The 25,161-nt window shown below is 34.8% G+C and overlaps 1 protein-coding gene across 1 annotated transcript; it reads left to right on the top strand.

Annotated features, from left to right (window-relative positions):
- The first annotated feature begins 1,179 nt into the window (after positions 1–1,179).
- On the top strand, positions 1,180–25,161 carry lrig3 (leucine-rich repeats and immunoglobulin-like domains 3). The gene is made up of 19 exons (XM_088644771.1): positions 1,180–1,657; positions 5,398–5,469; positions 5,585–5,659; positions 13,537–13,671; positions 13,761–13,904; positions 13,999–14,142; positions 15,813–15,956; positions 16,600–16,743; positions 17,639–17,719; positions 18,120–18,191; positions 18,706–18,777; positions 18,938–19,101; positions 21,669–21,989; positions 22,212–22,493; positions 22,722–23,174; positions 23,379–23,537; positions 23,683–23,823; positions 24,096–24,350; positions 24,514–25,161. Exons 1-19 carry the CDS (start codon positions 1,455–1,457, stop codon positions 24,759–24,761), a joined length of 3,309 nt encoding a protein of 1,102 aa, XP_088500897.1. The 5' UTR covers positions 1,180–1,454; the 3' UTR covers positions 24,762–25,161.

Raw genomic sequence — 25,161 nt, forward strand, 5'->3', positions numbered from 1 at the left:
TTAGTAGGAAATTGCTTAAATATACTTTATTGTTTCCCTGAAGGCAATCTTTTTCAATGATTGCCCCAAGGTACGGCAATGCTCTCACTTTCACTACCTACCTTGTTTTATTGTAAAAGCATGAATATCTAATAAAATGCATTAATTAAACGAATTAAGCAAATAAATTATTAGAAAATAAAAGGCACTATTATACTGTGGACTTTTTCATCAATATTATGTTTCACAATAATATTAATCTAGAGAATAACATTCTGTTGTGAAGGTCTAAGTCTCTTGTAATGTTTTAGGTGTTTTTAAAGGTCAGTTGACAACAGTAGTGAGATCTTTATTAGGTATTTCAAAGACTTGTTTTCCTCACGTACTAGACGTCGCAGGTTTTAATACAGTATATTATTCACATCTAGTCAGTCTTATACGAGAATATACTGTATGTTATTCTTGTACAAAGTTCTATGAGAAACCAGGCAGGTAGTTAACCAGTAATAGGTTTATTCCATGCTGAAAAGAGAAGAAAGAAAACACAACGTTTCGGCTTCTTCAGGTAATAAACCAGTCAATATTGTTTTATTAACTGTCTTGTTTCTCACAGTCCTTTTCGTTACAGATGAAAATTGTGTTAGTTTTATATGAACGAGTAAATTAATTTTCAAATAGTATGACCATATACATTTCCTCCATTCCTTGTCTTCCAAATCGGCAGGTCGGCACTTATCTTTATCCGTGTTCAATAGCACTTAAGATAACACTAACCTACTGACATATTGAGGCAGGGGCTTTTGGGTTTTGTTCATGGGAGTTGACGTAGAGTACGGAAACGTAGAGTTTAGAGAAGTTGAGCAATCAAGTCTGTACTACTTGGGCTCTTACAAGCCTTTTGATTTGCCTTAGATATGCTCTAGGAAAATTATATGTTTGGGTATTTTCATAACATTTCATAACATTCTAGATTGCACACTTTTTAACTACGGTGACATTTTGCGGTGCTCTTTCCCCGTTCATCTTAATTTGGTAAATGCATCTACTTGGATAATTGCATAGTTCTTGCTCATTCAACACTCCTCGAAACTACGTTTCCCAAATCACTCTACAACACTCCAGCTCACGTACTGTTTGTGTCATGTGTCTTGGGCGCCAGGTCCAATAGAAATGCTCGCTACGGGGTGCTTGGCTCTAAGTTGCAACTGCAGCAACGAAAAGGAGTGTAGAAAGAAAAAGTTTTTAAGGGGAGTGGGGGAAGTTTTTGTTTGCGTTCCATATGTTTAAAGAATTTCACCGATTTAACTCGAAAGAGGACGAATACTTATTAATAGGAATATAAGACGCTACAATTTGTTTCACAACATCTTAATGTTTTTCTAAGGACAGGGGCTTCACTTTCTTAAATTTATCATTTTTGTACTGCGTAAAAGGAAAGTTTGACTGCAAAGGGGGATTTGAAGTGATTGTCAAAAATGTCCGCTGCGAAGCAGTCGCTTTGCGCTGCTAAGCTTTTCATCGTTTTCTTGCTGTTGTCGGTAGTGGATCTAACGTCGGGATTTTATGGAAAAAACAGATCTTGTCCATCTCCTTGCGGATGTGTTGGAGATCTGTTGAACTGCAGTAGGAGAAAACTGGAAAAGGTTCCTGGGAATCTCCCTCCTTGGATTGTGCAATTGTAAGTGGATACTTGTATTGTTTGCACCGCAAGCTTTTGATTTATTTCTGCACTGTTTGTAAGGATTTCGGTAGTTTGCTACCTTTTCACGTTTGACAACTCGTGCTGTACTGAGGTGACCAAAATGTTCCTTTGACTTTTAAAGTTCGGTAACTAAATGCTACAGTGTGAATTATGATAATTTCTGACAGAAATTGCCACTTCAGTGTGTTGATAGAAAAGATAAAAGGATTTTAAAACAATCTTGTTTAATTGGGAACTTTAATCATTTTGATATTTAAAAGAATTGCTTTTCCAACTGAATTACTTATATGGATTGAATGGCTTCAACCCGTTTCAGAAAATTTCAGAGAATGCAGTTAACTGGGGCCTTAGCGGTACAGATGGATGGCTCATCTGAAGTGCGCATATTTTATTAGCATATATGCGTTTAATTACTTCGGGAGAAGTGGCGCATGTTCCATTGTAGGATGTATAATTCCTTACTTTCAAGTGCTCTACGTCGTTTTATTTTAATATGATGTATTTCAGTTTAACCTATTTATTACATTACAATAGTTTTTTAAGAGCGATATAAGCAAAATGTGTCAAGTAATTAGTGCCAGATAACGTAAAAAATATGATATAAAGATAAAAGGGATAAACAGCACGTTTTGAGAAAATGCTACTTTGTCTGATATCAGTATATTTAAAATTGATGTAGACTTTTTTATATTTTTTACATATATAACTTGTTGTAGTTGGTTTATTTGTATACCTGTTTATGAAGTGTTTTTTTATGTTTCTGTGCTACATGTATGTGGTACTCCCTTCCCCCTTTCTCAAAATGCAGGAAGGCTTTCAATTAGTTGTGGCTAATTCTACTCAAATTCCTCTTCTGGGGTCATGCTGCCTTATTCATGAAATGTGAATGGTTGTATTGACATGAGGGGCTTAAGATTTGAATGGCAGCAGGGCGCCTAAATCGTATAAGAATGAAGATTTTAGAAAAAAAATCATTTTTTAGGTTTCAGACCTCTGTTTAGAAATATATTGTAAATTAATCTTTAAAGATTCCTGTCGAGTTTCATTTGGCATGGTGAATTTTAGAGACTAGACTCATAACATCTCAAGTTACAGTTATATGTGGTTTGGGACTAGTTAAAACCAAAAACAATTTAATGTGGAGGCACGTAATTTAACGTAACGTGATTTCTCAACACATAATTAAAAACAAAACATAAAATGTATAAAGAAAATCATGGGGGACAAAATTAGAGCATCGTTTCCAGGAGTCCTTTTACACACTAATATTTAAACCGTCGTTTTTATTAATTATGACAATAAGAAAAAAAACATTCTCATCCCTGCTAATTGGAAATTCTGAGCCACTCGAGGGAGTCGATTTTCACATTTTTATTTTTCTAAGAGGATTTGGTTTTAGTTTGCTAGTGTTATTTACTTTTTTGTACCTGAGGTCACAAGGGTAATTGCTGGTGATAATACAGCGCCTCCATCAATGACAATGTAAACACTGCTCTGCAGTGAAGTGACCTGAATGTAGTTTCAAAACCCGATAGTTCCAGGGATGTATAAATAGTTTCAGTTAAACACGTACAGTGTGTGGGTTTTAAACCTTTAAAAGAGAAGGAAATAAACACAATTTTCCTAAATCTGATAATGTACACTTTTTATCTAATTGAAATTAAAAACCCTTTGTCACGAGCTTCCAGGGAACGTAAGATAAGAAGGAAGGGCACGATTTATATTTTTTTTAATTCAAAATGTGTAACTATTTTGCGATGAAAGTGTGCAAATATACATATAATGTAATATATAAGCATATATTCTGTCCAGTAACGCAAATTTTGGATGTAGGCGTAATATTTGGAACTGGTGCAATAAAACGAATACCGGAGAAATCAATACAAAATAGAATGATGAATTGAAATTCATTAAGTTTTTTTTAGTGTGAAAATTTTACTTCCTTAAACTGTTTGGCTGGAAACTAGTAAATTTAAAAGAAATCTGGTCTTCATGTTAAAAACGTGGTCTGGTAGTTTGGAAAAAAATATATGTAGCTGCTTTAAAAAATCTGTGGTGTCTAACAGGCTAATTTACGAGTTACTGTTGAGCGTCTTAAACCTTAACAGGCTAGTCTTTTGTTTTGCAGCACTGCTTGTTTTTGCTGAATTAGCAGCTGCAAAGACCCTGATGGAACTGATTAAGACCTGTTGTTGGATTTGCATTTCAGACCAACTCTGAAAGGCTCTACATAAGATTCAGGTTTCTGTAAACTAGGAGAAGGAAATTTTTGAGACAAAAACTGAAAAAAGTATACTTTTTTTAAAGAAAACAGATCTTCTATCTTCTTTTAATAGATATTCAGATGTGTGTTAACTATTGCAGTACATATGCAGTACATATTATCCATTGTACTAGGTGTGAAGGGTGTAATGTTTAACTTGGCTTTATTGTGGCTAATGGAAAGAAGAGATCGTATTGGTCCACATGGGTTTATCACATGGTGGCTGTGTAGTCCTGCAGATATTGTGGCTTTTTCCTCCATCTTCTGTTTACACCTCACAAAAGCACATTATTGAAAAGAATCCCTTTTTACTGCTATATATTGTTGAAACGTTTTGGCTTGACATTATATATAATGTGAATGAATAAAAATATACACAAATCCAAAACTTGAATATAAACCAAGATATACTTAAAAGAAAATGGAAAGGAAGTGCGGTGTATTTGCCTTTAACTAGGTTAGTTCTGAGACTGTGCTTTCTTGGTTAGAAGTAATGATACTTAAAAGTAAATGAAATAAAATTAAAGAATAAAAAATGGAATTGGCCGGCATGCATATGTTCATAATTCATTCTTGATTCTAAGAACATTTTGAAGGACTATACATGTATTGGGCATATACAGAGAGATATATCTCACTCTTCTTATCAGAATATACAGAACACAGGATTTCTTAAGGAACTGAAGGTGTCTGAAACTTCAGTTTATCTTGTTGATCTTTATCTGTCTGTTTTGTGTAGGCCAGTTCAGAAACTTTTAGCTTCCTTTTGGCCTTTACGAAAACTGTATAACACTACCTTTTTATGCAATCTGTTTTAATCATTAAAGTATACTTTTAACCGTGTGTGAAATGGACTCTTCTCATTTGCAGCTATTCTTAAATAAATTTGAAAAAATAAAGGATGCATAGCACAAAATCAGATATTTTATTTTTCCTAAGGTTTGTTAACAGATTGCAAGTTGTTTTGCTCAAAAGTCTCTTGATGGCTTCCAGATGTGTGCAAGCTAAACTACTGAGCGAAAGTGTCTGGCTCCACAGCGTTGATCATGCAGAGCAGCGTCAATAATTGGAGAGCTTTATTGTTTTAGGCCTTTGCCAGGATTAGTGCATGTTTCAACTCCGACCAAAACATATCTGCTCATGCCTGTTGCTGTCTGGTGGCCTGCTTGGCAAGATGTTCCACAAAACCTGATGTCTTTAGAATCCATTAATAATTCCTTAAAGAAATCAAAGTTCTGAGGAGCATTAAGAACAAACGCCTACACTCGCATCCACAAAATACAAAAATATGCTTTTAAAGACATTTTTCAGTAATATGGACACTTTTCCTATTGGTTTCAAGCTAGAGCCAAAATTGAAATATTGTATAGAAATAAATTGAACCTGTTATGTTAAACCCGAATTGTTATTTTCTGTGGTATTAATTTAGCTGATTTTGTTTTTTTCTTTACAGGGATTTGAGTCATAATAAGTTAAAATCACTGGATGGTAACTCATTTACAAAGCTTCACAAGCTCCTTGAAATGTAAGTATGTGTTTGGTGCTAATTTAGGAGTACTGTATGAATAAATGAACAAGTTCCTAAGTAAATAGAAATGATCAGTTTCCATGTAATTTAGATCTTTTCTTTTTTCTTTTAGAAAATTAAACAACAATGAATTGGAGTCTATACCAGATTTGGGGCCAGTTTCCAGAAATATTACAGTTCTCTTATTGTAAGTACATTAATTTATGCACACCATATAGTGTTTCCTTTGTTTTATTTTATTAGGAAATGAATAACTTATAAGCTTTAGAATTACGGTGCAAAGCAAAATCACAAAAAAGTTTTGGTATTAGACTGGATTTTCCTTGTTAAAGGAAAGTTTTACAAATTGCAGTTCTATGTTGTCAAATTATTTGATGAGATATTTTGTATCAGTATACTCTTTATGTGAAATATCCACACATTTCATTGTCATATTTTGCATATACGTTTGTAATCTGTTGAAACCTGAACCATAGAAATGTTTCTGTGATTCTGAAAATGGTTCATGAACTACCTTTTTCACTGCTGTGGATTATGATAATGCATCAGTTGACTGTTTTATTAAAAGGGTTGTATAAGTGTTATGTATCAGCCTAATGGCTTTTACGGCATATAACAGCTGAAGAGTCTCAGCATCATTACAGACTTTTGGATAATAGTTTGTCTATCTTTATATGTTTACCATAGTGAAATGGGCTTTATGTGGATGCACATGATATGTTTAGCTTATTATTGGATTATTGGATATATGTCTCAATTAATAGGGTCCTTACTGGAAATTGTATTTTAAGCTTAAGATTCTGGAAAAGCCAGACTTTCAGTACGTACCATATTTTAAGTTTGAGACTGGGTAACTGTTTCCTAGACACATATAGAATGTTTAAGAGTTAGGACAATTGTTTCTAACAATGGCTACAAAGCACGTTATTTACCTTGAGAATTGGAGACTGGATGATGTGGCGGCAGGTTCTGTGGCACAGTGTCTAGCATTGCTGTCTTGTATTCTGGGGCCCTGGGTTGAATTTCAGAACTGAGGTACTATTTGTGTGCAGTTTGTATGTTCGCCTCGTGTTCTGGGCTTCCTCCTAGAGTCCAGAAACATGCTGAGAGGTTACTTGACTTCTGGGAAAATTGTCTGTGTGTGCCCTGCAGTGGTTTGATGTCCCACCCAGGTAGTATGCTGTCTTGTACCTGTTGCGTGCTGGGATGGTTTCTGGTTAGAAAAAGCAGTAAATTGGATGGACAAAAAATAGTCATTAAACTTTAAATCAGGATTGTGTTTCTGAAATGTTCTTTGAATACTTAAGAAATTTTGTAAAGTGTCTGTGCCTTCAGTATGCCAGTCATATTTCTAGACATAAAGTTCTAGAAAAGATCTAATTGCACTCACAGTATTGAAGCATGTTTACTTTTGAAGTAATTGAGGAGTTGCCAAAGGGGAGAAATGTTTATGGGTCTGTGAGTACTGTGCATTGGAATATGTTTTGACTTAATCGTCTTTTTAACCAAGTAAATCAGTTAAGAACAAATTCTTGTATTCAGTGTTTGCTTAGCCAACAGCCTTGCACCAATGGGGTACAGAAAGCAAGTCGATTTATATTTTAAGTAACAGTACAAATGACAAATTCAAGTGTTGCACACAAATGATTTAACCATACAACTGAAAAGGCTCTTGGATACTCTAGTGATAGGTGGATCATTTTCAGATTATTTAATACATAATTCCAGTTTCTGGCTGTAATGAATTTTAATAGCTTGTGTCCCCAAAAAGTTGCTCTTTAAATGTTCAGTCTAATATGCTACATCTTTGTGCAATCTAAAATTTAAGAATTCCAGTAAATTCTGCAGATAGGAAGGTGTTTTCCAAATTACTGCCAGTCATAATCAACTTCTTGACAAGTAAATCTATGGTGTCTTATCTTGGAGAAGTGTGTGTATGTGTGTACGCCAAAAAGCAAATAACTTTTTTTAGTGCTGGCAAAGCACTTGTGGAGAATGTGTGTGTGTGTGGTATTTCCTATTGGAAAAAGAACAGAGTTTCTAAAAGCCATCATATGACTCCCTTTTATGCTGTGGCGCCTTTAATGAAAACCAGGGATTGCTTTGCTTTGGAGAGTGGAGGATCAAGTACTTAAAAGACGTTGTGAATCAGCAGTGAAGATAAGATGAACTTATTTCACGTCTCTGTGTTTGGCCGCTTACTTTATTAATATAAGAAACAAAGAATAGCTACAACAACTTAAAACCAGTATCTTTCTTTAATTCTGAATTAAATCTCACACTTCTGGGTGCTGCTCAGGGAATGCCAGATAAAGAAAAGAAAGTTTCAACTGATGTTTTTGAAAAGTTGGAAGAGTTAAATCACATGAATTCCTGGAAAATTGTTCAATTAATTAAGATGATCACAACTCAATTACTTACATCTGGCGATCTATTGGGGCTTGTTTTTATGCTGGGCTTAGGTCAGCAAAGTCAGATGGAGCTGCCGCTGTGTCTGCTTGGCTGTTTAAATAAGAAATAAGTGATATTCAATACCTCAGTGCTTATTTTGGGGGCTACATTTGAAAAACTAAAGCACAGGAGGGGAAAATTTTAGTCAGTATTAAGTATATTGGGCCTGCAGGCATCCTTCTTTGTTTTTGCCATCATATTAATTATATACAGAAGGGTGCCTTACACCATCAGAAAAGTATTTGTATTTTATTTACTCATAAGTAGTGATGCATTTATTTCCTTGCTGGGCTGAGAAAGTCTGATTTCAGCTGCTCTTAGATTTTTGCTTTTTAAGGGCGTTTTAAGAACTTGTTTTGTGCAGTTTTGGCTTCTGTTGTTCATAAACAGTTCAAGCTCTGATTATACTCAGTTTGACTGATTTTTTTCAGATAAACTACTTCCAAATGTGGCTAAAAGCTAATAGCTCTTTTTTTTCTTCTTGGCATACAGATTTCCAAAGTGAAATATTTTGGCAGTGTTTTTGATACACATTTGAAAGCAAACATTTTATGCTCAAAAAGCAACAAGGCTAGAATTCTCCTTTAACTATCTGTAGACTGTTGTACAGATCTTTCTGTTACTTAATCCATTGTGTGGCACATGAAGTGACAGATCATAATGTTAATACAAATGGAACTAGTCTTAGCAATGTAAAATAAGTTTCTAATGATAGCTTACTATAAAATGAAATAGCTGAATTCCTTATGTTAAATCCCATTCATTTAGCTAAATTGAGTTTTGGTAGACACTGCATACACATTGCTTAGTGTGTAAATTCTAGAATTCACTAATTTGTGTAAATCCAAAAGCAAAATACCTAAGTATTAGTGTTTGTATTCAAAACGAAACATATTTTTACATTTTGTCACAAGCATGCTCATCCCACACTATTGGGAAGGCAGATGTGAAAGAACATAAGAAATGTTCAAATGAGGGGAGTCTGTTTCAGCCTGTTTTGCCCACTTAGCTATTCATAGCTTTATATAATAAGGATCTCATCTAGCCATTTCTTGAAAAATCCAGGGAACCTACTTCAATAACATGGCTGGCAGTGCATAGAACTATGTGAACATTCATTTAAATCTGAGAATAAGAGGAATATCTTTACACAACAGGTTGAGGGAGTGTGAAACAAGCTACAATCCATGTTGAAGCTGGCACCCAGGTTTTAGAATAGGCAAACCTTTACCTTTTAACACCCAAGTGACCTAGATGTACGAAATAGCCTTCTTGCATATGTGAACCTTTTTACGTTTGTCTCAAGACCTCACAGATCTTTGTTTAAGTGATTATTGAGGTATCCTTTTTCAAAACGTTGTGTACCATGTGTGATTTCATTCTATTTGATTAGTATCATCTTGTCATTACTCTTGGTAAAATAAGCTTTGGAATGTAATGATGAAGGGACATATGTCATGTATGTCTGTTTTTATGGGCTCCTCTTCTCGGAGGATAAAAAAAAAATCAGTAGTAACACAACTACAAGACTGACAAGACAGCCCCAAGGTTTAATTTCATGACTCCTAATAAACTTATTTACTAGAAAATCAGTTAAACAAATTTGAAGACTCTCTATCTAAATGCACAATGTTATGCTTGTCTGTCTGGGGACTGGCCTGAGAACTGAAGATCTAGTGATAGGAAATAAAAACCATTTACAAAGCAGTTTTTGTTTTCAGCCCTGGTCATTAAATGCCACAGCTTCTGATTCAGTGTTAAAAACACATTTTGAGTCACATAAGTTATTATTATTGCTTAGACTTCTTAATTACCTCGACAGCAAAATGTACTTAAAATATATGCTATAAAAAGCATTCAATAATGGAACTGAACTAGGGAGCTGATTTCACTGGAGGGCCCTTAGCAGCTGAAGTATGTGGCCATTCAATTCATCCTTTTAATTAAAAATGTTAAAACATTTTTTGCAAATGTTATTAAAAAGCAGTGATCTTGTTCTTTTGGTTCTGCCTTTAATGTGTGTCCTTCTAAGATCTGGTATCCTTAAGAGTATCTTTTGTCAAATCTCTGGAACAGACTTGTGGGTACATCAGGCAAAAAATTAATAGTCTTTTGCTTTCAGGTGGCATTTCTTCCTTCTTAAGTTTCACTATGTTGCAGAGTGGCATAATGTAGTCTCTGACATTTGATTGTGTAGTTACTTGTTGTCTAGTTCTCAAGATGAGGGCATCTGAGAAAAGCAATATCTGATGTTGTCGTGGTAGTAGGCAGCAGGTATTGACATGGAACTAAAGTTTCTATAGTTGCTAAATGTAATTTACCTGAGCTTTATTGCTCTATTTGTTTTATTCTTTGATAAAGGTAGTCAGTTATTATTTTAGTGTGTCCATACAGCATAGGAATTGATCTGGTTCATCCTCTGTGTACTTTTTCCAGATCAGTATTATGTTCTATGAGAGGTTCCCACAAAAATTTGAAATTACTTTGTAAAAGGAGTCAGACATTAACTATGAATGGATTTTAGCACTACCACCATTGATCTTGATTCACTTGATATTGTTTATTCTGAAAAATGGTAAAAAGTGGTATAAAGGTATGTTGTTGTGTATAGCAATTCTGCTAATATAACATTAATACTTTAATAGCTAGACATCATGAGTGTGAGAGCCACATACAAGAAACGTTTTTCCCAAGGAAAATTGTGCATGTCTACCCCTGCAACTACAACATAACCAGTGCTTAACAGCAGGACTTTTGGGTGGTAGCTAAGATTGCAATATGAATATACAGCAGATGAATAATAACTAAAACTTATTTGAGTACTCTCCACTTTTGTAGTTTATTCATATACAGAAAAATGGTTTGACCATATTGATTTTTTGGTCAAATTGTTGGCTTTCAGCTTGCAGTGATGTATATGTGGGTGTGTCGTCCCATGTCCTTACTAATCTTTTTTTTTGTTGTCAACAGACAAAATGCCAAGAAGCCTCTTGCTTAAAGAAATAGTCAAAAAGTCAGAGTTGCAAAGCTCAATCTCATGTAAAATCAGCAAGCACAAAGTGACTTTTCAGCTCATATAAATCTTAAACATTCATCATAAAATTAAAACAATTAAACAGCATTCTATAAGAATTACTCAGTGTAATAATAACAGTGGTGTAACACTTTTGTTTTGATACAACAAACTGCTAATTAGAATGTTATCAATTGCAAATTATTTGAAATACATTTGACAAAAGTCATACAGCATATGCTGTTGCCATTTGATAAAGTGCCGGTCTGATGATCTTGGCTCCTGAATGTAACAATGTAACACCAATATACAACAGAAGTGTGATGTACATAATTATTTGTAGTTTTGAGAGTCAAAGTGGAAAGCTTCACGGGCAAGCTTTGAAAGAGTGAAAGCACGTGTAGCAGTGAAAAGAAGCTGTAATATAAAAAGGTTTTGACTCTGAGTTAGGTACATATCTATGTTTAATCATTTTGTGCTAAAACATAGATGTGTCCCTAAAACATCTGTGGATGTTGAATTTTTGGGTGTTCTAATCCACCTTCATCTAAAGATGTCAGGCATAATTTTGTTTTTTATAATAATTGGTAATAATGGAAATGCTTGCTGCCTTAATTATAATCAACAGTATTATGTTGTTTTGAGTTACATAGCCTTTAGAAGATAGAAGGCTATTTGGTCTTGCACAATTTCATTTTATCAAGGATATGTCTTATCGATGAGTCAAGGATTTGATTTTTAAAGAGACTTTTAAAGAAGTCTTTTAAACAAGAAATACTGCCACCTGAACCCTCTGCTTATAGACTACAGCATCCTCCTTGACAATAAAAAAATATTCTTCTACACAGCCTACAGTGGAAATTAAACTGAAAATAATAATCCTTTCAGTTTCAGCCCTTGAGACATAAACACAAAATAAATGTCCAGTCCGTATTATGATTTTTGTCGAGCCCATTGGGTAGTTGCTAATTACCAAAGAGCATATCATCTAGCCATTTCTTGAAAGAAATCAGGGAAGTAACTTTGTCAGCATGAACAGCATAGCTTGATCCATAGTCCCACAACCCTTATAAAGATGTTTCTCCTGTTCTAGATTTAAAATATACTTGCACTTCTGTTCTGTGATACATGTTTCACTGTTGATTCTGTAGAAGTCAAGATAATGATCAGTGGCTTGTCAGGAATATAATTAATTCATTACAGTTGGATTAGATGCTAGTTTGTTGCTGAAGAGCACATTTTGACCAGGTGTGTTTGTACCTGGAAGGTAGCAGACATGCAAGCACAAAAACACTAAAGCCCCGTATCCTGTTGCCACATCACAGCTTAAAAGCCCAGGGCTGAATCCTGTATGAAGGGTATGAAGCTGTTAAAAGTGTTGACAGATTCTTTTTCCTTTGGTGCAGCCAGGAGCCTTGTAAGTTTGATTTCTTTCAAGGAACTGGAAATTCAGGTTTTAGTCTCCCTACTTGCAACTTTTAGACTAGGTAACACGAGACATGAAACCCAACTAGTGTGTAATGTCCCAGCACCCTATAAAATACTGCAGATTTGTGCAAATGTATTATGGTAGAAACGGATTACCTACAGCATCCCTAACACTAAGTAATTAGTTATATATATAAATTAATAGATGTATATATAAATATTTTAAGTTGTTAGAATGGGGAGCTGTGTCAGCATTTCAGTAACACGTTAGAGGTTATTTCCATGTTGAAAAGCAGTAAGAAGAATCTCACTTTGGAGCCAAAAGAGGCTGAAGTGTTCGATGTGTTTATTTACATTTTGTTTAAAGCTTAGTTTTGTTAACAGTTCATAGAAGTGGTCACTATATTATACTTCTAATATACTTATACGCATATTAAATTGTTACACTTGAGAGATGCTCTTAGTTTACCTTAGGTTGGGATATTTAATATACTTTTAAAATTGCTAAAGTTTTTAATTTATTCCTCCTAATGCCCCTTTTTTTAATTTTGTGGCACGACTGAATTTAAGAATTTTAACCCAATTAAAAAAATCAACAAAATGAAAGAAGCATATAGATATTTTTTAAATTATGTTGATGTAAATATGAATACTGAAATAAGCTCTACTGTCCAGCGGTATAAGGAATTTCTGTTTTATGCAGCAGGCCCTTTACAAAGGGCACACTGTGCAAGTTGTGTTTATAACTGAACAGCTTTGCACTGCAATTTAGAAGGCGTGCAGTTCAGGAAATTGCTGGCTTCTGCTGTGGTATGCTTTCACTAAGGGAATGTTATTCATCGCTAAAGTAATTGCCAGTTTTTAATACCTTGTTAGTAATTACCTTATAAACAAAATAACACAGTATAAACCAGTGGCTGTATGACCTGTTACCTAACTTGATAGCATTAATTAGCTGAAGTATCACTGTATTGACACCTGAAAAATATATATATATATTATGGAACCTGAAAACAAGCTATGTATTTATAAAAGGATATTGCAAGTGTAAAAGTTAAAGCAAAGAGGTATTGTGAAGAACTATAATTTGTTAGAGTGCTTTGATTGTGCTCTAAAGGAATTTATCTATTTTATATGGTAAAATTCTAACCTACTTTTTTACAATTTTGCAGAGCTAACAACAGGATTTCAAAGCTGGTTCCAGAAACACTGAAATCTTTTCAATCCCTGGAAACACTGGACATCAGCAGTAATACTATCATAGAACTTAAAGCATCATCATTCCCAGAGCTGCCTTTAAAATATTTGTAAGTTTGTTTTTTGTTTTTTTAAACTGCATTTAATAAAACTGCATTTGATTGAGAATCAATAGTAGTAACCGTTTTCTTTGTTTCAGATTAATGAACAACAACAAAATTGCAGTAATGGAGCCAGGTTGTTTTGGTAATTTGTCAAGCACTTTGCAGATTCTGAAGCTAAACAGAAACCGCATTTCTTTGGTTCCTCCCAAGATGTTTCAGCTACCCCATTTGCAACACCTGTAAGCTATTTTTGTTTATACATGAAGCAGTGATTGGTGTTGTTACTCTTTGGCATTGCCCTCCATATATTTTTATTTTTTAATCATTTTACAGAGAACTAAATAGAAATCGAATTAAGAAAGTCGACGGACTGACATTCCATGGATTGCATGCCTTGAAGTCCCTGAAATTGCAGAGAAATGGTATTAACAAGCTGATGGATGGTGCTTTCTGGGGGCTAAGTAATATGGAGGTTTTGTAAGTATAAGCTTATAAGTATATATATATATTATTGATAGCATTACAAAAGCATGCATATCCTTCCAGTTACATTTCAATGAATTATAAATAAAATGTATTTCAATTGAATATTTTTTTTATTCCAATCTAATTATAAAAATTAAACACCGCTATAAATATAAAGGAAGTCAGCAAAGAAGATACACAAAGTGACATTAAGTGATTGCACAAGTCTTTATCCTCCTTATTCATGCTGGAAGCAAGTTTGGCAGCAGTTACTGCAGTCAGTATATTTGGATTGTTTTCTCCTAGCTTTGCACAATGGGATGGTGTAGTTTTTATCATTTTCCTGGCAAAATTGTTTCCCTTGTCAGTTCCGACAAGATTGTTTGGGATATATGATAGACTGCAATCATCAAGCCTCATTATAAATTTGGAAGTTAGGACTGACTGCCCAGTCAAGGATATTCACTCTCTTCTTATCATTGTGATATCTCTCTTCAGTGTGGTTTTGGCCTTGTGCTTCAGGTCATTGTGCTGCTAAAATGTGAATTTTTAACAAAATTTTAGATTCTTGGGTGAGTCGAACATTTTTTCCTTTAGGATTTGCATGTACTTTGCACCACATTTTTCAATATAACGTGCAAATCCTGAGAAGCTCCTTAGTAGCTGCTTCTGCAAAACATCTCTATAAACTGATGCTACCACCACCAAACTTGACAGCTGGGATTGTGCTGTGTTTGGGCTAGCACCAGATGTAATGCTTTGCATTTTGAACAATGTTAATTTTTTGTATTGTTTGGCTACAAAACCTTCTGTCACATATGTGCAGTATATTATAAGAGATTTAAGATAGACTATTTAAGATATAATACATATATGATTTAAGTATTTTTTCAGTAGTCCCTTTTCTTGCCACTCAGCCACACAGGTTGACTTTGTTAGGAGACCAGTCTATTGCTGAACAGTGACTCCCATTTCAGACGTAGCATTGAGGAAATCTTTCAGAATTATTGTTGACTAGATAGTTAATAATAATAGAGTGGCATCTAATATTAGTTCCCTGCTTGCCTGACTGCTAAGTTTGGAAGAGCAGCCTCATTTTGGTAGTTTTTAGGTGGTATGATGCACCTTCCACTTCTTAATGGTGGTCTTCAATTTACTCTTTGGGATAAGTAACAATCTGTGACTCTGTACCACTATATCCTTGAATTTTTTTACAATGCCCCTTGGTCCCCCTTGTCAATTTGCGATATTTCAGTGTGTGTTGAGGCGTAAAATTCAGTATCTTAAGGAACTTAAAAAGATAAGGTGCATTTCTCTCTCCCCGCCTGTGTGTCTCATGGAGAGCAAGCTGGGGTATGGGAAAAGACAAATTCCTAATGCAAGAAATTGTATATGGCTCATAAAGTGATCTAGATTTCTGATCTTAGTCTAATGTCAGTTTAAGTCCCATTAATTAAGGTGACCCTGAGAAGAGATCCTTAAACTCTGCTTTTGCTCTTGAACTGATTTAGGTTTGTTTTAGAGAAGCTCTTGAATTGCTGGGGAATAAGTAATTTTACGTTCATTCTATCTGGCTTAGATAGCAGCCTTGCTACGAATTAAATTTAAAAAATAGGAAATTATGAAAATTATGTTTAGTAGAATTTGTAGCTACATTTTTTTAAATTAATTTTCTTTTGCAGACAAATGGATCATAACAACCTGACAGAAGTCAATAAAGGATGGCTGTATGGGCTGTTGATGTTACAGCAGCTCCACCTCAGCCAGAATGCCATCAGCAGGATCAGACCTGATGCCTGGGAGTTTTGCCAAAAACTCAGTGAGCTGTGAGTTGCTTTTATTCTCTTCCAACTTGAGTGCAGAGTTCATGCCAAAACATGAGCCCCTTACCAGTGATCTGTGAGGTTTTCATAATAAAGTTTCCAAGGTGACAACTGTCTGACAACAATAGGTTTTTTGTTAATAACTGAAGCCAAATAAAATTCACAGCAAATTTTGATAGTGTGCAAATTATTAAAATTGTATTATCAGTTATTTTAAATTTATAGTGGATTAACTAATCAAAACTATGAAAAGCATCTTGACATAAGTAATCTACTGTCTGCACTTATTGAGATGAGTTAGTCTTTTTTCTGGGATGTGCAGATAATATTCTGCATACATTTCTGTGGAAGGATGCATAAAATTAAAGTAAAAGCAGATCTATGAAAAATAAGAGGAACTTTGTTTAACCATGTGTTATCCCTAGAATCAAATTCTTAATCAGATTTGAATTTTTGAAGAAATTCAGTTAGAAGAAGTGTAAAAGCCCCCCAATAATCCACAATCTCCCACACTCCCAATTGGCGAATTGATTTGTTAATCAACCTCAGTAAAATTTGTAGAGATGTTTATATGGCCACACTTTGGAAGATAATGTATTGTTTTGCCTTTATTCTGTATTTAATTGCTTCATTGCTGTATTCACAGGGATCTCACCTCAAACCAATTAACACGGTTAGATGAGTCCAGCTTTGTGGGTCTGAGTCTGCTTGGCGAACTCCACATAGGAAATAACAAAGTGAGCTTCATTGCCGATGGCGCCTTCCGGGGTCTTTCCCACTTGCATACTTTGTAAGTCTCACAATTATGTTCATATAAACTGTTAATGGTGTGTGCCTTTCTTGTTTTGTGCTGCATTTGGTTTGTTCTTCCATAATGGAAACCCTTTTAAAGCCTCCGTGTTTATTGCATTGAACACAGTAACTACTCGCTATTAGTGCAGTTTTAGATTATTTCCCAAACAATAAGTTCTATTTTTATTTTATATATATATGTGTTTTAAACTTTCAGCTACAGTAAGATGATAAAATACAGTAAGGTAATTAAAAAAAAAAAGTGAATTTTAGTTTTTACAGTCCAGGGTGAAGTGAACCAAATGCAGCTCCAAGGCTTTCAGACATTCTGCTTGTTTTAAATGGAGTCAAATGTCAGCTGTGCAAGGTCAGCCAAGGGCAGGTGTGTAGGTAAGGGGTGGTGATGATTATACAGGCAAAGGTCATTCATCATTAATCTGAAGAGGAAGCTAGTTGTTTGGAAAGATTAAAAAAAGTAGATAAACACACTGTTGCATTGAAAATCAAGCCAAAGTAAATGAGTTTTTATTCACAGGCTTGAGAATTTGTTTTTTCTTAACTTGTTATAATCTAATAAATCTGAGGGTGGTTTATTGGAGACTTAAGTATAGAAATGGCTGTTCTGTGGAGTTTCTGTTTGTCTGCTTATTTACTTATTGGTGCCCCCTCTTCCATTTAATGTGACCTTAGAAGTATCTCTTAAGAGTATGCAAAGCCAGCAGGAGACAGTACCTTGAATTAACGACCTAGGGCCTATTTAAAAACAAAAGAAGCCTTAAATGCTTTTAACTATACCTTTCCTGGAATATACAAAAGCATAACCCATATTATGCTTAGGAAGAATAGATCATTTGTGTTCAGGGTATTTTAACTAGACTTTAAATCCTATTTAGGGATCTGAAAAACAATGAAATTTCTTGGACCATTGAAGACATGAATGGACCATTTTCTGCTTTACACAACTTAAGAAAGCTGTAAGTTATTGTTTTAGTTATATATTTTTTCTTATCATAAACCCTTGCTGAAGATGTTTTTGTAAGAGGTACATTTTATTACCCTGCAGAATGTAATGCATGTAGAAATGTGAAGTGAGCAGCCCCATACAGAAATAATTCCTAAAGAAAAAATGTAGAACAGTACAATATCATTTATATTTTCATTTTAATAAGTTTTTAACAATTGATGGGGAAACAAAACTTAATGTAAATCTGCTAGTACAGAAATTATGTTTAGGAATAAAGGTCTAGCTGATTTTTTACTACAGTTATTTTGTTGAATGAATACATTGTTTTGAATACTTAAAAATAAACATTTTTTTGTTATTAAGTAGTAAAAAAAACTGTTTTGTACATGAAGCAAAATGTTGTGTTTCAGGCTCCTTCAGGGAAACAGTATCAGATCCATCACTAAGAAGTCATTTTCTGGTCTAGACACCCTGGTCTACCTGTAAGTTACTTTTCAGGCTTGGATAGTTAGAACTTTTTAAACTAGTTGTCAAAATATATTAAATGTAAAACTGCAGAAAACAGACCCAGCTGTGGGATATCAGATGGTCCCCTTTCTTCTTTCCTTTACATAAATTAGCACAAAGCAATGACCAATGCTGTATGTAACCATGTGGATTTCCTTCTGCTAGAATTCGCATTGATCACTCTTTGTGTGGGTGTAGGCAAAAGCTGTGCATTTCTGAGCCAGTAACATATGCATTTAATTAGATTTTCACAGTTGTGTTGCATTTTAAAGGAGTTAAAGCTCAGCACTGCATGATTAACCAAGTATGGTGCAGCCCAATTTAATTGCCCTTAAGCTCTGACTTTTTTTGCTTTGATAATTGAAGTGTTTGCAGCCCTTCAGTTCTCCAGATATATTAAATTAACCAAATGTTTAACAAGGACTGCTTTTTAAAGCCGCGGGTTTAAAACTATTCTTAAGTTCATTGCTACCTCCTCTCTTTTTTCAGAGACCTGAGCAACAATGCAATCATGTCTATTCAAGGACATGCCTTTTCACAAATGAAGCAGCTTGAGGAATTGTAAGTGTTGCTAATAGCTTTTCATGTTAATTTAAATGTCTTAAGTGTGATGCAACTTCTGTAGACAACAGTCCTTTTACCTATCTCATTGTTTGTAATTTTGTTTTCCTTTCAAGCTTTGTTTAATGTAATTTTAATAGTCTGTAATTACTTTCTATAGGCACTTAAACACGTCCAGCTTCTTATGTGATTGCCAGCTGAAATGGCTGCCATCGTGGGTGGTAGAGCACAAGTTTCTGCCCTTCATTAATGCCAGCTGTGCCCATCCCCAGTTGTTAAAGGGAAAAAGTATATTTAATGTGAACCCAGAGGATTTTGTATGTGGTAAGTTTCAGTCTTATTATAGCATTAATTACATTTTGCTAAAAAATACATTTTGATAATGGCTGTTCAGTGCAGAGGAGTCAAACTCTTTTGCTACATTGAACTAGCTTTCATTTAAATGAATTTTTAGTGGGCCATACATAGTACTAATAATTCCACATAATGTTTGTACGTAGCATTTCAGCCATTTGTGGCTGTTTTGTGTTTTTGGTGTTTGCTATGACGTAACCTCCTTTAAAATGCAGTTAGCAGTCACTGTGTCTTCACTAGATGCCACTAGGGGAAGTTTTTTTAGCCTTGTTATCTGTAATCATTCAAAATATAACATTTGTGATTATTGTACACTGCATAAGTATTGCTCCTGCTGAAAATAATATTGTAAGGACATCTACAAATTACAAAAATAAACACACCACTATTGCTATACGCATGCTCGTTTTATGAATTTTTGCTGTATCAAAAACTCTGCTCTTTGTAGCCTTTTTGCTTTTAATCTGACTTAGTATTTTATTATCATTGAACATCCTGCTTATTTTTAACATAGCCTCGGCAAAATGATTGAAGTGTTCGGGTGCTTCAGATGTTACAAAATCAAAGAAAACAAGGAAGGCTTGTCTCCTGGCTATAAGGTCTGAAATGTCAGAAAGCATTGAAAACAAACAAGTGACCAAAAGATATTGCTTTGCATTTAGCCACACTATGCAGTTTTCCAACAGTTTACCATTTTTACACATTTTATTTATATTGTGAACTGCAGTACTAAGTTAAATGTTCTTGTTAACTATGTTAAACCAACAATACTCTTTTTGACAATTCAGTACTCTTAAGGCAATATTGCACAATTTTCTAGACCTTTGGAATGAGCTGAACACTTTTACATATGAAGTAATAGGAATTTTGTTATATGAAATTTCACATTACACATCATTTTGAGAATTTTGTAAAATGAGGGATTGACTGTATATGAGCTGATAAACTGCAGGACTGAAATGAGAGTTAAACTGGCTATGAGATTAGTGATCAAAATTACCTGTAAAACCTGCGTGAGCAACTGATAAAACTAACATAGCTCCTGCAGTGATAATTAAAAATGAGTTTGCCATGTTCCATGGTCTTTGTAGTTTATATTTACTTTTATAAAGCAGAGTCCTTAAAAGGCAAGGTTAAAATGCATTGTGTGACAGAAAAAATAACACTAGAATTACAAAGCACTCTTTTCTAGATGTTGGCAATACAAAAACAAACAAATAAATTAACGTTTCTTCTTTGGAAAATCGTTACCTTTTGTAGAAATCAAGCAAGCTTTCCTTTCACCTCTACAAAGAAATATGAATTTCACTACTTCTCTTAAACCACACAACACTATTTATTCTTCTTTCCTTCTCTAACATAATTATATGGTCATTATTACAGTGTTCAAAATATTATTTTGAAAACAAATATTAGATACATTTCCGGTTCAACTGATGCTCCAAAATGTTGAGGATTTTTTTTGTGTAAAAATACGCTTATCTAAGACATCATTAGAACATGGTCACCAAGACGGGATAAAGGTAGAGAATTCCATGCAGCATTGTTACAGTAACATTACCTAGTATGCCTGCTTCTTGCGTGGGGTCTTCTTGCTCAGGCAAGATGCAGATTGAAACCTGGCTGATGACCATGACTGCCATGGGGGTTGAACAAATGGGCTTGGATGGCTAGCTGTAGCCTGAAGGCCTTATGTTTGACACCCAAGAATCATCCCAGCCTCGTTTTGTGTGGAGAGTAACTGAGCTGATTAAGAGGCTTCCTCTAGTTTCATCACATGAAAAAAAAAGAGTGTTATTTCATTGCACCCAAACCTGGTTTTAATTTGGAAAATAAAAATGTATACACACTGGTCATTTTATTTTAGGTTAATTTTTTCAGTAAGTTTAAAGAACTTTCCAACAGGATTTTTCTCAAAAGCTGATTATTTTCACTTTATAGAGGAATTGCATTTTTTTAAGGCTGAACTTTTTCCAGACATTTAGAAATGACCACAATCATTCTATGTCTTCATGAGGACACACATTAATAAAATATTTATGGGAAAGCTGGATATTATTTCTCAGCATACTGTAGGTACAAGGTTTTTTTAAAGACCAATATTTAGAGTATCTTTTACTTTTTTTAAAATTCATGCCCCCATTTAAGATGGACAGGATAAAGTACAATTAAAAGGCCTTTTCTTTGCCACCATTTCTTCGTTTCTAATCATATTTCTGATAAGACTTTAAAAAATCTAATGTGGAATGGGTACATTCTAGGAAGGAACACTTACCTAATTTACACAAAGTGTGTAACGGTTCAATATGTGTATGCAAACATCATGGCAGAGGCATGGTGCACAGGCCCTGGAACTAGATTTTTTTTTATGTGCCCTGGAATATAATGGGATTCTGCCTGGGGTGTATTCTGCCTTGCAGCCATTGTCTGCCAGGTTAGGTACCAGCTCACCTCAGCCCTTTATTGATAAATGCTTGTCTGTAACATAGTTCTTTTAATTTTACTATTTTAAGTTAATTTAAATCTTTGTTTTACAGATGATTTCCCCAAGCCTCAGATTAGAGTGCAGCCTGAGACTCAGTCAGTAATAAAGGAATCCAATGTGAGTTTTGTATGCTCTGCTGCAAGTTCCAGTGATTCCCCAATGACGTTTGCTTGGAAAAAAGACAATGAGGCACTGGACGATGCTGAAATTGAGAATCATGCTCATCCTCGTGTTCAGGAAGGCGAAGTTGTGGAGTATAATACAACCCTCTGGCTTCGTAATGTAGACTTTAGCAGTGAGGGCAGATACCAGTGTGTGATATCAAATCACTTTGGCACATCGTATTCTACTAAAGCCAAGCTCACTGTAAACAGTAAGTGCCTTTTTTCATTGCCTGTGAATGAATAACAACATGTAAAGTATGGGTTTGCAAACGCTATTGTCTGTCCTACCTGTTATTAAAAAAAACGTATTACGTTACAAAAAAGTATATAAAGTGCCTTTCTTGGAGCTGGACGGTTACCACTTTCTTGAAATATCATAATGTTTGTAATATGTCTTTCCCTGTTTAACTGCAGTATGTTTTATATTGTAGTGCTTCCGTCCTTTACTAAAATGCCCATGGATCTCACAGTAAGGGCAGGAGCCACAGCCCGTCTGGAGTGTAAAGCTGTTGGGCACCCCAGCCCTCAGATTGCTTGGCAGAAAGATGGTGGCACAGATTTTCCCGCAGCCAGAGAGAGACGCATGCATGTAATGCCGGAGGATTATGTTTTTGTGATAGTTCAAGTCAAAACTGAGGATATAGGAGTGTACACTTGTAATGCCCAAAACACTGCTGGGACAGTGTCTGCTAATGCTACGCTAACCGTGCTGGGTAAGAGCTCATTTTACCTTTTAAAGAAGGGAATATTGACCTAGAAATAAAATGAAGTGTATCAGTATTATTGTACTGCATATCACTTACAAACAACATATAAAAAGCTTACTTTAGGACAATAATAAAAAAGCAAACTTTAAGGAGGTAGAATATATATATATATAATTAGCTTCCATTTCTGCAGCTGTACTAAATAACTTATGTTTGTGTTTTTTTCCCATACAGAAACACCATGTTTCTTGCGTCCATTGACAGACCGAACTGTTGCAAAAGGTGAAACTGCAGTTCTACAGTGCATTGCTGGTGGAAGTCCAGCCCCCAAATTAAACTGGACAAAAGACGATAATCCTCTAGTTGTGACAGAGAGGCACTTTTTTGCTGCTGGAAATCAGCTTCTTATCATTGTGGACACAGATGAAGAAGATGCTGGGAAATATACATGTAAAATGTCGAATACACTGGGGACAGAAAGGGGTAATATTAGGCTGAATGTCCTCCCAAATCCAAATTGTGACTCAACTCAAAATACTAGTCAAGGAACAGAGGAGGATGGCTGGACTACAGTTGGCATTGTGATTATTGCTGTCGTATGCTGTGTGGTAGGAACCTCTCTTATTTGGGTGGTCATTATATACCACACAAGAAAACGCAATGAGGACTGCAGTGTGACAAACACAGGTATGTTAATCTGCTTACTACTCTGTGCTCCCTTTTCAGATTTGTTTCATCACAAGAACGGATTAGTGTAAAGTTCTGCTTGTTGATAGGTGCCTGTTAGATTAACTTTTCTTTTAAAGCAAAATGAATATAAACTTGCATGTGAATAGGAAACAAGAGAAATTGGTTTCATGTCTTTTAACATTGGCTACCATTCTTCCTTAGATGAGACAAATCTGCCTGCAGATATTCCCAGCTATTTGTCATCACAGGGAACATTGGCTGATAGACAAGATGGTTACGTGCTTTCAGAAAATGGCAGCAACCATCATTTCATGTCATCTTCGATTTCTGGATTTTACATGCAACAGAGAGATCTAAATGGTATGTCTTTAAAAAACCATGGAAATTTCACTCTTATAAGGCTTATAAATTTGCTGTAATGCAGAGAAATGAAATTTAAAAGATGTGACTTTAAAAAGCATCAATAAAAGGTGAAGTAAAAAGTGTTGTTGATGAACTGTTACAGGAATTTGTCACCTGGATAATGGGAGTGAAGCAGACATTGAGGGAGTAATGGACCCTCTTCTTTGTCATTACCAAGCAACCATAGGATCAATGCGAACCAGGGAAAATATGTATAGCACTGACTCCTCTGAAGGGTTCACAGGTAAATGTTTTTCCTCTGAGTTATGAAACATTCCAGCTTTATGTATTGTTAGGCTACTTTTGTCACATTGAACATACTGTTTGTACTTCCTGTATTTGAACCTAAGCTTTACTGTACCTAACTTAGTGTATTTGTGTCTTTTGATGTACGTAATTGTATGATTAATAATAGTGATAGTTCCCCCATTATACTATTAACACTTTATCATCTTAGGAATAGTTGGAAGTTCTTTTGTATATATTGTTCTCATTTTGCCATTTTTTTACATCTAGGTTACTCAGCTGACCAGAGAGCTGTTTGTGTTGATTCTTGTAATGGAAGCCTGATATATTCAAAGAAAAATTATTATCCATGTGGAAACACAATGGAGGACCCATTTGACTCAACAGCCACCAGTGTTTTAATGCAGTTGCCCAGTGGAAACCTTCATAGTACAATTAATGCTCATAACGAGGGATCATCCACAGAAAGTGACATTCAAGACCACAGCAGGCCCCGGGAAAGAGTGCCATCAAACACATTCATGGGTAGGTTGAAATATAAATATGTAACAATTAATTTTGTAATGAGAGGCTTTTATAATTTAATGTGCATATCACAGTGCCTTGAATGATGTCAGCTTTTAGAGTTTTCATTTAGGCATTCTTGGAAGTCTGAACTCTGACAGCCTGTGGTCGATTCGTTTTCCAGGAACTTTTGGGAAGACACTGTGGAGGCCACAACATGATTTCTATTCCAACTACAGCCAGTCTACTTCATACAACCCAGTGACGTTACATGAAAACCCTTATGCTGCAGTGGACACAGACTCTGAACCTGATGAAGACAAGGCCAGAGAAACTCAACGGTCTTTACCTGAGCAGAATACAGAAATCTACGAACAGCCGTTTGATAGTAACAGGACTCTTACTATTCTGCCTTACAGGACAAGCACATAATAGTTTTTCTCCTTCAGATATTGAGAACTAAATGGTTATTTCTTATCAAGAATTGGAAGAAAACTACCTCAGTACTGAACACATTTTGTGCAAAATTTGGATGTTATAATCATTCAGAGGAAGTGCACAGCAACTTATGATCTTAACAGATTGGACTGTTTCAAATAGAAATGGGAAATAGCTTCATTTTAAGAAGAGTTTAAATTTATGCATTTTTATACAGAATATTATTTTGTAAATTAATATTGTAAATAGGAATGTAACTGAATTTGAGTGTTTTAAATTACTGTTTATGAAACTTAAATATTTAAGCTTCTGACAAATGTTAGGCACCTTTTGCACATAAATATACACAATAAAACATTATCCTTCTGCTGCTATAAACATTAAAAAATGAAAA

The sequence above is a fragment of the Lepisosteus platostomus genome, chromosome 9 (assembly GCF_059453375.1).
Source record: "Lepisosteus platostomus isolate fLepPlt1 chromosome 9, fLepPlt1.hap1, whole genome shotgun sequence".
In the NCBI taxonomy this organism is placed as follows: Eukaryota; Metazoa; Chordata; class Actinopteri; order Semionotiformes; family Lepisosteidae; genus Lepisosteus; species Lepisosteus platostomus.